This window comes from Hippocampus guttulatus, chromosome 13 (genome assembly GCF_054856545.1).
Source record: "Hippocampus guttulatus isolate MCC_2025c chromosome 13, RoL_Hgut_1.0, whole genome shotgun sequence".
Lineage (NCBI taxonomy): Eukaryota > Metazoa > Chordata > Actinopteri > Syngnathiformes > Syngnathidae > Hippocampus > Hippocampus guttulatus.
This window is the reverse complement of record NC_141273.1, coordinates 5,855,457-5,870,335: the sequence shown is the minus strand read 5'-3', so window position 1 is coordinate 5,870,335 and position 14,879 is coordinate 5,855,457. Positions and strand designations below refer to the sequence as shown.

Here is a 14,879-nt window from a genome sequence, read left to right as displayed (position 1 = left end):
TTTTTCAAAATGGCAAAGAATGTTTAACAAAAAAACTTACTGTGCGGTGCGGTGTGGAGAATTTTAAGGACAAGAATGAATTAATTTAATTCCATGAATTTATTCCATTTTGAAATGAGGCTGTAACAACAAAATGTTGAAAAAGCAAACGTCATACTTTCCAGATACAGTACACTATACTTCCAGAGAAAATATGCTAGTACCCATCCGATTCTGAAAGAAAAACCTATTGTGTTCACAGGATTAAAGTGAACATGACACAAGTAAAATAAAATAATAAAAAAAAAAAACAAGTAACGTAACTAAATAAAATGAGACATTGCTTTTGAATTGTGGTTCAGATTACTCTGTTGAAATACGCATGACCTGTGACCTTCTGACACTGGTCAGTGACATTCAGACAGTGGAATACCTTGATAGTCTTGAGATTTCATTGGACAGTGCACAGATTCAAGACACCCGATACTAGTGGAAGCAAAGTCGCCTCCAGAACATAACCAGGCCTCCTTCATGTTTCACAATTGGGACAGAGTTCTGCAGCTGATATGTCTTGCACAAAAGTTTCTGTTTTGCCAACTCTGCCAGGGTATTGCCCCAGAAGCTTTGACGTATTTCCGTTTCGGCTTTTTATTCTTTATTTTCAGCAGTGATTTCTTCCTTGTCCACTCTGGCTCAAACAAATATGACACTGATTTGACTTTGACTTTCAATTTCTGCTTCAGGTTCGTTCTTGGGCTCTTTTACAACCATTCATATAATCAGTCTCTATTTTCTTCCTGCATGCTGGGACGTTGGTTATGATCCCGTGGATCTTGACTTTCTTAATATGGGCAACAGTGGGGCACAGGAAGATACCGTTTTTAGAGATGGTCTAATAGCCTTTATCTTAATGTAACTTCCCTTTGCTTCATTTGGTCCATGTTTAGTGTGGCACACATCATGTCACCAAACAGCACAGTAGCTAAGTATCACCCATTAAATAGGCCGACTGACCAATTACAAGTTTGAAGACACCTGTGATTCTAACACAGAAGTTGAGCATGTCTCTATATGGTCAAATTATTTTCATCGTTTCGAGGGGTAACATGATTTTTGACCAGTTCTGATTTCCAATGAACAACAACTCAAAAGCAATGTCTGATTTTCGTTAATTAACTTTCATGACAGTTTCCTTCATCATTACTTTTGTCTGATTCAAGTTATTCCTGTGACCACCCTAGGTTTCTTTCTTTCGTTAACACAAAGGTACCCACAATTTATTCCACTTGTGTCGCTAATAAATAACATCAAAAATAGTCTAAGAGCTATGCTATGATCAATTGAATATACTGTAATGCATTAGAAAACATAAGGTTTGGCAAAAATAATGCTTATATAGCATTTAATAATCGCTTGCAAATCCAGACTGAGTGACAGAAAAAAATGCTTTTGTTTACCGTAGTTCCATTTTTTTTAAAGCTCTTGCCACCCACACACAAATGTTAATAGCTCAACAGCACTTTTGCACAGCGGAGCTTGTCTAAAGGTAAAGGTAGCCCCATCACCTCATCATTCCCATCAACTCCTACACCCATCCCAGCTGTGACCCCCGCACAAACAATGTTTAGGCTAAGCTTGGATGTACTCTAGCGGGCCTGAATGGCAGGAGGATGTCACCCTTCGTGGGGGCAAACAACAAGAGGCAACTGTGAGTGCACCATGAGTGGGCACACTCTAACATGTGAGTGCACTCTGCTGGCAATGGGTTTGTACTACAAGTGAGTGGAAGCAGCTGTGATCACAACAGTCTTTTGGATAGTGGCAGGCAGTCCAGCGGGGACAACCTGTGACAGTGCTTGACTGCTAGTGTGACCAGCGGTAAAATATAATGATAAATAACAAAAGGACAATTTTCCCCAGCGTACAAAGCCACCACGCAAAAACACTAACCATTCACATTATACTGCACCTGCACAATCTAAGGAGATAAAACAGGAAAAAGTGTATTAAAAATAAGAAGACGACATACCAAGATTCCAATGAAGCTGCAAAATGTGCATAAAATATATCCATCCTCTCACCCATTTTCTAAACCGCCTATTCTCTCAAGGGTCGCAGGCGTGCTGGAGCCTATCCCAGCTGTCTTTGGGCAGTAGGTGGGGCACACCCTGAACTGGTTGCCAGCCAATCATAGGGCACACGTAGTGCTCAATCACACCGAGGGACAATTTAATACAAATCTGAAGTGTTCAATCAAACCGAAGTACCCGGAGAAAACCCACGCAGGCACGGGGAAAACATGCAAACTCCACACAGAAAGGCCAGAGCCGGAATTGAACCCTGCACCTCTGCGCTGCGAGGCTGCCATGCTAATGCCATTGGGCCACCCACATATCATACAATGATTGTATTTTAAATGTGTTTTTTAAGGAGACTGTCAATGTTTTATTTACAGGACATTAACAATATTGTTCAGAATTTCTGAAGGTTGATTTTTTTTCTGCTGAGCGCCTGCATTGGTTCTCATTATATTGTGTAAGTGTATTCAAATACAGTATGTGACTGGTGATTATATTGTGAGAGGCTTCATATCACACTTTTGAGTACTAGTATGAATAAATGCAACATTTAAAAAAATGATCAATTTAAAATCTAAAGACTTACATCTTCACTTACTGTTTGTCGTGTTTTAGATTGGTTTAAAAAAACAAAACAAAACAAAGAATATTCTTTTATACTGAACAGAGCTGGCCAGGGATGGAAGAATATATTTTAGTCATGTAAAACTCATTTTAAATTATTATTTTTTCTTTAGTGCAAAGCAAGCAGGTAACATGTTGTTGCCCTCTTGAAATCGGAAACCAAATTCTGTTTTTCCTCCCTCTCTATCTGTGGACCTCCCCTTCCCTCCGTTCCTTTCTCTTGGCTCTCCCATCCTTCCCTCCTCCCAGCGAGTCGTCAGAGATCCACACATCGCCTACCCACAAGAGAAAGAGAGCGCTTCTGATTTTGACACTGAGTGATTTGAGGTCGAATGCTTGAGCACATCCTGTTGTCCGTGGCAAAGCTGTAAACCACTAATTGTTGTGTCAAGGTTTTTGTCAAGCAGGCACTAGGCACAACAATAACACCGGCTGATGGTGAGAGGATCTTTTCCTTATGTGTGAGTGTGTGTGGTCATCTACTGACGATTAAAAAACGGGTGAAATAAAAAAAAATAAAAAGGTATTTCAAATTGCTAAATAAAAATAAGGACGGTGTAGTCTCTGAAATGTCCATGGGAGAAAGGAGCACAATGTTTCTTTGCACTAGAGGAAGCAGTGGCATGCACTTGCATACAAAGGGGAACAAGTGGTCTTTACATGGAGTGCAGCTGCTTATTAAGACTCACTCCTTCATGCATTATTCCTTTCATTCCCACTCAACCACAAAGTGATTTTACTTCAGCATTCAAAAAAACAGCAAAAGATTTGTAATGGGCAAATCCTGAATAAAGGTTGCAGATCAGTTGCTTCCCTAGCAGTTATAATACAATACACACATTTTATGTAAAAAGACTATTCTCTCAAACCCCATAATAGTGAAATGAGCACACATAAATGTGTTAAGAGTATCTCTTTGCATCTTCTATAGACTGCATGTATTTAATCTGTAAAGCTTATTAAGGCTTCGGTCATTGCTATGCAAAGCAGCACCCAGTGCTTTTCTCTCGCTTTTCATCCAAGTGCAGTGTTTGGCCAATGGGACTGGCCCCCCGCCTCTCATTCTGCATTCATAACATGCAACATTTGCACATTGTATCTCTCAAAGGCCCTGAATAGAAGGCCTTAATACTCATGTAAACAACTGCAAACCAATTACTTAATGAATCAGGCCCACACATAATGAGGAGCCTCACAATGAGTTATAAATGAATTTTTTTGCACTAAAGCCTCTGCTTTAAACTACAATCCCCTCTGCTGTAGTCTAAGCTTAACAGACAAATCATAATTATTGTCTAAGACAACACAGGGGAGGACATTTTTGTATTTGGAGTCCAGCTTCATCCGCTTATTGATGTCGCTCATCAGCTCACTGACAAAAAAAAATTAAACAAATAATGTAGAGAGGGAGGGAGTTAGCAAAGAGGAAAAAAAATGCTGAAGGAAGGAGTAAAAGGGGCAAAGAGATGGAAAAAGGGCAAAGTGTGACAAAGTGAAACAGAGAGAAGCTGGCAGAGCATCCTGCAGTGTTATGCTTCTGATTGAGTGCAAGGCTTCTGGACCACTTGTGGGTGCATTTAAGTGCAAGAAGTGACCGTAATAAGTGGGCCGCTTGAAACTGACATCCAGGAGAAGATGAGAAAAGAAAACTTGTGACCAAAAGGTGAATTTAGGGTTACTATAGCACTTATTAGCATTGCTGCTGACCATAGAAAGATCAACATGGATGAATCACCATTTAATCAGTGAATTTATGTCTATAATCCAAATCACTACAGTTTTGTACAATGCCTTTTTTGTTGTTGTTCTGCGAGTTGTGTGTAGTCACATGTATTTTGGGCTTCCAATGCAAATTAATGACATGGAGACAGGCAACATCTGAGAGGGTCTGGGTCTGAAATTGGCTCATGTTTATTAAAGAGGATGGTCCACACACTGTGGCTGGCAGAGGCAGGCATCGGCAGCTATATGAGGACCACAATAGAGTCAGCCCATTAGCCCTTTCCTGGGCTAATAGGCAGACTGCAGCGCCTGCTTGCCAGGCCGGCGACATACAGCCTTCAGCCCTCAGATCAACGTGCTGCCCAGTAATCACATGAAATCAGAGAAGATTATTCCTCATAACGTTTATGCAGCCATTACATGAGCCCAAATGGGTTTTGTGGCGAAGAGGTGCTCTGAGGACCTGGTAGTCAATTGCAGATTTGATGAAGTTGTGTTGATATTCAAATGTAAGCACAATGCCGTTATCTTCTATGCGGCTGTTTATCATTAAATGTTCTTGAACCAGTCCACTTAGGGCTCTGATTTCAGCGGCTTCAATGCATTCAATGGTGAAAAATGAAAGGATGCTCGTCTTTGTCAACACATCTTGAAAGTAGTTGCCCTTCATCCTTCTTCTTGATAAACAGTTTGTTTCTTACAGCTAGCCCAAAGGCAGTGACATTGTGGCACACATTTAGCATTTTGTTTTGGTTTGGATTTCTAAAATGAGTTTTGAACCTATCAACACAGTGGGGGGGGGGGGGGGGGGCTTCAGGTGCCTTTTGTCTTTGTGAGCAAGTTAATGGGTGATGCCCCTTGATCTTATGGAAATGAACAGGGAATTATTAGAGTGGCCATGCAAATTTACATCAGCCACTTGGGTGTCTGGTGGCCCATTTCCTGTGGTCTGTTGAATAACAACAATAGTGGCTTTAAGACTGCAGGAACCAATTCCAGAACTTCCCTATGTAGCCTGGTAGTTTGTGTTATCCCTTTGTCTGCACACAAAAAGGATACCTGGTCCGAGGGGTTGCATTATGGTCATCCTTAGTTCTGACAAGACACTCGGGTCTTCAGGTACAGTACAGTAAATATTCTCTAGTACGGACATGTGTTTGCGCTGTCCAATTTGTCCTGATAACGGAAATTCCTTATTTGGGAAATGAGCATGGTACATGTCCTTTATGAACCTGCAAGTATGTTGACAAAATGCATGTGTAACAACACAATCAATAAAATACAAATATATACTGTCCAAAAACTGTTTATATAACAACAACTGCAATACAGGTGTATCCAAAAAAATCACAACAGTAAAATACATACAGTATTTTAATGTTGATTCTTTTTCTGTCTTGGGAAAAACATTTGTATTTTGGATTGTTTTGTTGGATGCATTCTTTGGTTTATGACAATGTTTGCCTGCGTGTCATACAGTTTTCTTGCTAGTTGCAAGTAACTGTCCCGTTGATCACCGATGTCTGGTAATTCTTGTGCATACTGAAGGATTTTTATTGCCATTTGCATTGCTTCCTTGCTGGATGGTGGCTTGTCATCAGGAGTTGAATTGATGCCTTGTTTTTTTTAAAGTTTCGTAGATTTGCGTCTTTCCGACTCCAAGTGTCTGCTGGATGTTTTTAACTTTGTGTCCAGCCTCGCTCAAACGGATGCATTTCACTCGCTCCGCTCCGGTCATTACAGTTCTTCTACGTTTCGATGCCATGATCTACATGACGTAAGTGAATGAAGTTAAAATCTTTCGCAATTACAGTAAAACGCACGCCAATAAAAAGTCACTTACACGTCTTCGTTTCGAATCTGATGAATGAAAACGGCGAAGCAAACACGTTTCTTCGGTAGTGTCGAGTGGGTGCTGCTTTTAAGCTAGTGCCCCGTTCTGCAGGACGTAAGTGAATAAAGTTAAAATCATTTACAATTACAGTAAAACGCAGGGCAATAAAAACTCACTTACACGTCGTCGTTTCGAATCTGATGATCGAAAAACGCGAAGTGAAAACTTGTCTCAGCGTCGTGTCTTTTCTGTCGCATTGGGTGGGTGTTGCGTGTATTTAAGCTCCCGCGGCATTACGCCTCCATCCGGGTTACGGCTAGTGGAATTTCCGCTTACGTAAGTTCCGGTGACACGTAATATCGTAGTCAAAATGTTAACGCATTGGTTTTTATTACGGGTGAAGGATATTCCTTTTCATAGAATTCCGGGGATGGGAATATTTATTGTACTGACCTGGAACGCTTTGGCCGTAGGGGGTAGGCTGTGCTGACGGACGCTGATTGGTTGGTTGAACTTAGGAGTGTGCCAACTACTAACTGCTCGTGTACAGTATTCACCAGTTGTGCTAGCTTCTCTTGTCGAAATATTTAAGAATGGTAAAAAAGCGAATGGAAAGGTGAGGAGAAGAAGAGGTGCAGGCTCTTCTGAGCATTTTGGGGGGGACGAAGACATTCAGCAAAACTTTGAATCAGCCACAAGGCCTGACCATGTTTACCATCTTATTACTGCCGAGCTAGACAAGCAACATTGCTCTCGCAACAAAACAAGCCAGTGGAAGCTGCAAAGTTAAAGACTAAATTAAAACAGCCGTAATGGAAATGACTGCCGAGTGAACAAATGGTGATACTAACTCGACGGCCACAAGAGCAAAGACGTAGGTACCGTATTTTCCGCACTGTAAGGCGCTTCGAAGTATAAGGCGCACTTTCAGTGAATGGCTTATTTTAAAATTGTTTTCATATAAAGGTATATATAAAGGTGCATAGAATAGAAGCTACAATAGTGGATGAGGTTGCGTTTGCATCCACTAGATGGCGCTATGCTAAAGGGAATACAATACAATACAGCTTTATTTATATAGCGCTTTCACAACTGCTGCAGCTGTAACAAAGCGCTTTACAGAACATCTAAAATACAATGTCCAAGAAATCAGTATATTGATCCATGTACAGGGAGCATCGGATTATAAGGCAAATTGACTTTAGGTGGTGCACAGTAAATACAGTATATTGAATATCAGGTGTGAATTTGCCCGAAAGTAGACACTTGGACCATAATGTTCAATCACGGGAATGCATGTTGATCACGTCGCCGTCTCCCCTTTCATGCGCACTGCTCAGTGTAACGGAAATACCTTAATACTAAGTCTGCATCACCGCACTGTGTGCAAAACTTGTTGCACACCGTTTTGCAAAGCCTCCACTACTAACGAGAAGAGTCTGGAGAACGAAAGGCAAAAGTTCGCCATGAACCATCTCCTCAATGGCAGCAAAAAAAAAATATCTCTACTTATGTAAATGGAGTTATCACAAAGATGAAGGGAGGATGTGGAGAGAAACGGGAAACCATGCTAATGGCAAAGCTATTGAAATGAAGTCACAAAATACCAAAATAAGTCCTTGTTTGTCTGATAGAGTGTGCTTGGAACATACTGTAGGTCTGGCTGAAACGTGTTCCAGTGGAGTGGAACTAACTTCAAAGTTCAAACTACTTAACAAGTAACTCGGGAGAAAATAATACAGAATAACATACGGAGCTACTGAAGCCTGGAAATGATGGAGAAAGTCACCGCACACGTCGCTGGGGGGCTATGGGCGAAAAGGTAACAAGTATATCGTTGTCTTATTTGAAATCTAGCTTTTTGTTTCTGCCTCACACAACTTATTTTAACCAGGAAATCCCAGTACAGGGAACTTAACACTTTCTATGACTCTGTGGTGGCCTCAGCCATTCATGATGGCATAGTCTGCTGGTCAGGCAGCATCTCAGCCCGGGACAGAGAGAGACTGGACCGACTGGTCAAGAGGGCTATGTCCTGGGCTGCAGGTGGGCAACAGGTGGATGCTAGCTAAGCTAAAAGCTGTGATGGACAGACCCTCCCACTCCCTCCAGGCCACTCTGACAGCACTGGGCAGCTCCTTCAGCCAGAGACTGATACACACGCGCTGCAAGAAGGAGAGGTACCACCACTCGTTCCTGCCGACTGCTGTCAGGCTATTGAATAGAAGGTCCTGAAAACCTGGACTCACCCCAACTCACCCATTTTTAATATGCTTATATTTACAGGTATATTTTATATTTATCGTTATTTATACACTTTTTGTCTTCTATTTTCTCCCTTTCATAATTTTGCTGCTGTGAATCGGGAATTTCTCCATTGTGAGAAAGTTCTTCAGGTTTAAGGTCTGAAAACCCACAGCTGTACTGTGCACATGGAGATTTGTTATCCATATGTAAAGTGTGTGATAAATAAAACCTGTCATTATTATTGTTCTTACCAAGGATAAGGTCCTTGAGGTGAGGAGCAATTGGACCTCTCAGGGCAATCATTTTTTACTGAAAAGAGCAAACAAGAGCAGATACAATAACTTCATTTGGATATACTCCATACAATTTTCCTTTAGAAACTTTTAATTAAATCCACCAGAATTCAATGACGATAGTTTGTAGAGAAGTGGCTCACCAATGCTCAGGTTGTAGTCCTTTCACAAATATGTAACAGGGAAGTGTACAAAAACATGGCACTATATTATTTAACTGAACCATTGAGCATCAGTGAGGAGCAATATAATTTAAATAGTCCTGTTGCATCACATACATTTGTAAATTCATTGCATACGTTTTTCCCTTTCACCTAAAATGGTCAGAGGTTAGGCTGGGTCATTTTTCAAAAATTTAATGAAAAAAAGCACAAGGATTTTCAAGAAATTAAAATTTGCTTCAAATTTGGATGTGATTAATTATGGTGAGTTTGTTTTGGTACAAAAATCACACTATTTTGTCATGAAAACAGAGTGTCCCAGTTCTTTGCTACTGTGGGTCACATTCCTTACCTGAGGGTTCATCCTCCTCTCCCTCCATTTCCACCGCCTCTTCAGAACTCGGCAGGTCGTCTTGCATGGCTAATCGCTTAAGTAACTGATAGGCTTTTGTCTCTGTTCAGACACACACACACACACACACACACACACACACACACACACACACACACACACACACACACACACACACACACACACACACACACACAAATATTTGCTTAAAAGCCAGGTTTCCTACTTTCGGGTTTCTATATTTGATAAGCCAACATGCTTCAGGAGTCGAGTCTTAAAATCTCACTTGAATGCGTCAGCGAATACACCAGTTTAACTGTTGATTCAAGGAAAAAGTAGTAATCTCAGTGGCCCCACAAGACAGACATCAACAGTCATGTTTTTTTTTTCCCCCCTGCAACCTCTAACAGGAAGGTAATGGCTAACTTCCAAATTTGTAAAATTCCTGATTAAATTTTCGATGCACAAAATACAGAGGATATTAAAATTCTCCACACCCCTGTAGTATTGAGTATTTAGTAATCTTGCATGAATAAAATTCTCACATGAACTCATTTTGATGGCTATGCACCATAGGGGTTCTCACACATGAAAACACTCAGTGGGAAATCTGGTCACCGAGGGAAGTATCAGCTCACTTCACATTTCAGAGCAGCAAAGGGATGGGCAAACCAAATGCTGCAGGATGCCCTCACAGCTGGTAATCTTCAAGTGCAGCCGCCTTGCCACACCATTTTTAGATGGATAATGAGTACCTGTGACAGATCTCTTGCACTAACCACTGTTAGCCGGACAATTAAAGCAGAGTACATTATTCTGAGTTTTCCAGCATGTCTCAGCCTGGGACGAAAACATGGCTAGTATTTTGTATGAGCTAATTAGAGAGAACTAGCATCGCTCTTCAGGTGCGACTTTGACCCTGGTTTCATCTTGATCATACTGCCACCGCCACTGTGTAAAAGGGCCCATTATTCACTGCAGTAGGAAGCAAACAAACCACCACAGAAGGAAAGTGTGAATACTGGGACACAGGCGATGCCTTTTTACCTCTAATAGGAACACTTTCCACAGGGCTTTCGTCATGGCTCTCCTCCTCAGCACTTTGTAGTTCTGTAAGGAATGGAAGTCCATAGAGAGATGCATCGGGGAGCGGGGGAGTGAAATGGGAATGCAAGGTCTTTATTTAGCTCTGAATAGAATAAAGACCTGTATGAAAACCAGGGAGCGAAGGATTCATAATAAAAGGCTCAATGGTGAAATTGATTTCTTTCAGAAAAAAAAATGGAAACTTTTAGTGCTCTGCGGAGGTAATTTTCAACATAGAGAAGCAGCAAAACTTCCACTAATAATCTACATTGCAGTAAAATGACAGGTTTACTGACGAGTAAATGGGAGAATAGGTCATCGTATGAAGCCGATAGTAAGTTGCTTTAATTGGGAAAAAACAAAGTTCTCATGTTTTAGTGATTATTTTTCGTCACATACTTGTGGCGAAACCAACTTGAATCACTTTTCCTGACCTTGGATCTGTTGCTTTTGGATCCCACTGGCAGGCTTCACATCTCCATCATGAGCTAGGAATGAAGGAGGGCCAGAAGAACAAGTAGAGTCACTCTCCTCATCTGCTGAGGGCCACTCCTCACTGGACCGGGAAAGCTGTGTCTTCAGTAGCACTTTGGCCTGCGAGCAGCACAAATTAAAACCAAACCATTAATTGTTCCCATTCAGTTAAGGAAGTGTTAAATTAAACTCAGTCCGATTAGGCATTTCATTTACTTGGGCCACGGCTGCTCGCACAGAGGTGCAGCTGCAGTTTGTGTATAATTAACACCAAGAGGAAATAATGCCAAAATCTCTCACCCGTTTAAACAGAAAGATTATTTTGCTCACTTTTGTTTCCACTCTCCCACTCCATCACATTTTTTAAAATTCACACACCCTCTTCCTATCAGTGAGATTAGTCAAACACCCAAAGAATGCAATCATCCTGGTGTTAATGTGCAACACGTTTCGCATATCTCCCCTCTTGGCTGAGAGCAGTGAGACAAACTGCTTTTCCTCCCTCTCCAGATCAGATTTTTATCATCTCTGGGGGCATGAGGGCACACAGTGATTTCCCTCCTCACCACCGTTTCTCTTTTGCCATCAAAAGACATCACCATTTGCTATTTTTTAATGAACACGAATGTGGAGCAAGGATAAGGACAACGAACAAGATAATTCCCACCATGACGAACCAAGAGTACATTGTAAATTCTTATCAGCGGGGAGATTGACAAATGTACATTCTCTTATTTTCTGAAGAGCCACAAACCGGTTTGCCACTTGGTAATTGATGTTACTGGAGAAAAAAAAACTTGATACAGCATGTCCCTGATATCAGACTTTGTTCCTTCTCTACTCAGATTTTGTTAAATGTACTGTGGGCTAAGGGCTGTTACAGACCCGCGGCATTTTAAACAAATGATTTCAACAGTTAGCACTTGAATATTCAAAGAGCTTCTTGAGTGTGTAACTGCGAGCTACAGGATCCCGTTTTCCAGAGTGGCTGTGCTGTGTCCTAAGAAGAGAATGGAAAATTGTAGTTGCTGTCATTTGTGCAGTTGTAAGAGGAGCAAGAGCCCAAACATGGGGGGGGATAAAAATGGAGGGAGTGCATAAAGTAAGAGAGAAAACAAGAGGAACATTTTTACTCAGCCTTTCATTTACGCACTGAGATACAGTAAAGTCGTACGGCAGTGTCCCTTATGTTTGTTGGTTCATATTTTCAAGTGGCTCTACAGGTTCCTTCTTTGCCTCTTCTCATTGTGTCCAAGGTACTGAAGTGACATCTTCATCCTATATGGACCTCAGTCATGTTGTGTGCAAAACTCACTCACAAAGGCAGACATGTATACAGTACATAAAAGCACTTCCATAGGATAACAAAAGGTACATTTAATGGAAATTGTTGTTTGTCTTTTGACAAACAACAATGTTTGCTAACTTAATGCTGTTTCAGACCTGGATGCACGGACCGTGACAATGCATCCTTATGTAGTAGTCAATAAATGGATTTAAAAAAAAAATAGGACGATGACAAAAGGTGTGTAATGAAACCTAACTAAAATCCAGTCTAATAATTGTGGTGTTGAAATTTTAAATTTCGGCTGACATAAAGAAAGCCCAATGGAAATTGAATGTGCATGATGAGAACAGTCAATGCCATTAACATGAAAAATTGGTCCTTCCATGAATCTTGACCAGCCGACTGCTTCACTTTTGGGAAAGATATCAAATTAAGAAAAATATATAAATAAATACATACAAAGAGTGCTTGTCAGTTGAATATGCTGTATGAAATGAAAGAAGACAAGCAGAGGGTGCAATTCGCTATTTGCACATGGGTCAGGGTTTCCCTTTGGTCTGGGTCAATGTGTGGAGCAATCTGAGGAGGAGGCAGCCAGGCTTTGGCATCAAACACCAGACACAAAGAGGGCTCCCTTCCAACAACACTAAACACGCAAATAAATTCCGTATGCGTGCACACACACAGGTATTTGCAACGTTGTGTGGCCCACCTTATTTGTGTCGGCCGCCACTTCAACTGTAGCTCGAATGATGCAAATCACATAGCTATCACTAGGGCGGTTGGAGAGTTAGTATGTCACTAGAGATTGCAGAAAACCTCAAGCAGAACCAAATAGAACTCCAAGTAGTATCAAAAATGTTATTTCTTAAGCTGTTGGGACCGACCCCTGATGCTAGGTGTATTTGATAACCCACACTTAAAAGTTTGCTTTTAAATTTCTTCTCTCAACAGAAGTCAAACAGTACATGCTAGAATTTTACAGGAACATACAATGCTGTTAAAGTAAGCTTTTGGTTCTTCATGGCCTGATTGCTTAGTAATAAAGATCCATCCATCCATTCTCAACACCACTGATCCTGAAGAGGGTCACGGGGGTTGCTGGAGCCTATCCCAGCTGACTTTGGACGTAAGGCGGACAAACCCCTGAACTCGTCGCCAGTCAGTCACAGGGCACATGTAGAGACGAAAAACCATACACACCCATATTCACACCATCACTGAGTGGGAACTGATCCCATGCTGCCCACACAAATGTGAGGTGAGTGCACCACTACACCATAAGCGACTTTCAGTCATAAAGATGTTCCTGTATTCTCAGATCATGTGAGACATCAGACTTGAGGGTCAAAGTTGGGTTGTTGAGTAAAGGTTGAAGAACAGCATTCTAAAAATCTGCAGGCACAGCACCAGTAGAGAGCAATAGGTTAATAATATTCAAGATGGAAGGTCCAACAATTGGAATTTCCCATGAAGATGTCACCCTGAACAGGTTGCCAGCCAATCGCAGGGCACACAGAGACCACCAACTCACTCACACCTAGGGACAATTTTGGAGTGTTCAATCAGCCTGCCATGCCTGTTTTTAGAATGTGGGAGGAAACCGGAGTACCCTGGGAATACCCATGCAGGCCCGGGGAGAACATGAAAACTCCACACAGGGAGGCCGCAGCCAGGATCGAACCCACAACCTCTGCGCTGTGAAGTTGATGTGCTAACCACCGGGACGTCCACTGTACTATATTCAGAAAAAAATGCCGAATGACTTAGAGGTTTTGGCCAGCCATGTTCAAATGATTGGTTGATTCTGATTGGTTCCCAGCGCAACGTCGACCAATGACAGCATGAGTGGATTTATACCGTGAGCTGAATGGCTGTGCATCTTCGCAGCAGGGCCCAGCACCTTCCCTTGTGCCTCGTCACGTGTTTGAATCTCTGATCAGTGTCTCGTCACATGGTTGTGTTTGCTATGTGTGCGGAGGGGGTAAAAGTGAAAGGGAGCACGAGAGAGAGAGAGAGAGGGGGGGGGGGGGTGATCGGGCTTGTCTGAGAAAAGCAGCACATCTCTCTTCGCCTCCCCCTCATCAATACCGATTTATTGTCTTATCATAAACATATTGGCTGTGAGGGGATAGCTGGCCAGGAGCTAGCTGGAGGCTAACGGCGGCTACACTGTCAGAGTGTAAAGTGAGATTAACACAAGTCTCTTTGTCTCTCTCAGAAAGCAATGCTGATGAATGTTAATGACTGTATAATATTTTATAATTAAAGATTAGTGGTGGTAGATACGTATACTGCTGTAGAATTTGTTTCAAATATGTCAAGTACAGTGAAACTCCTCTTCAACCACATTATGTTTGCAGCAAGACATTTTTCACAACAGGGGACTTTTCACTATAGCAAATTTTATCTCAGATGTAAACACACACACACACACACACACACACACACACACACACACACACACACACACACACACACAAAACGTACATGTGTACTCTTTATTCTTATTCTAATAGTGCATAAGTATGAACATCTTATTTGACACTTCATATAGCCAGTGTAGAAAGAAATACAGGAAAGAATTTGCAAAATTTACCATCAGCATTCACTTTCATCAATTTCTTACATAATGTTTTTTGCTTTGCTTCCTCCATCTTCATTTTTATTACTTTTATCCTGTCTTCAAGCGTTAAAGCTTTTCTTTTTTTAACTCTTTGGTCTGCAAAGGTCCGTTTTGT

General features: G+C 41.5%; 1 protein-coding gene across 1 annotated transcript in view; it reads right to left on the bottom strand.

Moving 5' to 3' along the window:
• Window positions 1-14,879, bottom strand: part of kiz (kizuna centrosomal protein) — a 35,019-nt gene that overhangs the window by 6,858 nt on the left and 13,282 nt on the right. The window contains exons 10-13 of the mRNA XM_086127986.1: window positions 10,811-10,970; window positions 10,338-10,400; window positions 9,291-9,392; window positions 8,736-8,793 (exon numbers count right to left, since the gene is read on the bottom strand). Of these exons, the coding sequence (XP_085984112.1) occupies window positions 8,736-8,793; window positions 9,291-9,392; window positions 10,338-10,400; window positions 10,811-10,970 (383 nt within the window). The remainder of the gene's footprint in view (window positions 1-8,735; window positions 8,794-9,290; window positions 9,393-10,337; window positions 10,401-10,810; window positions 10,971-14,879) is intronic.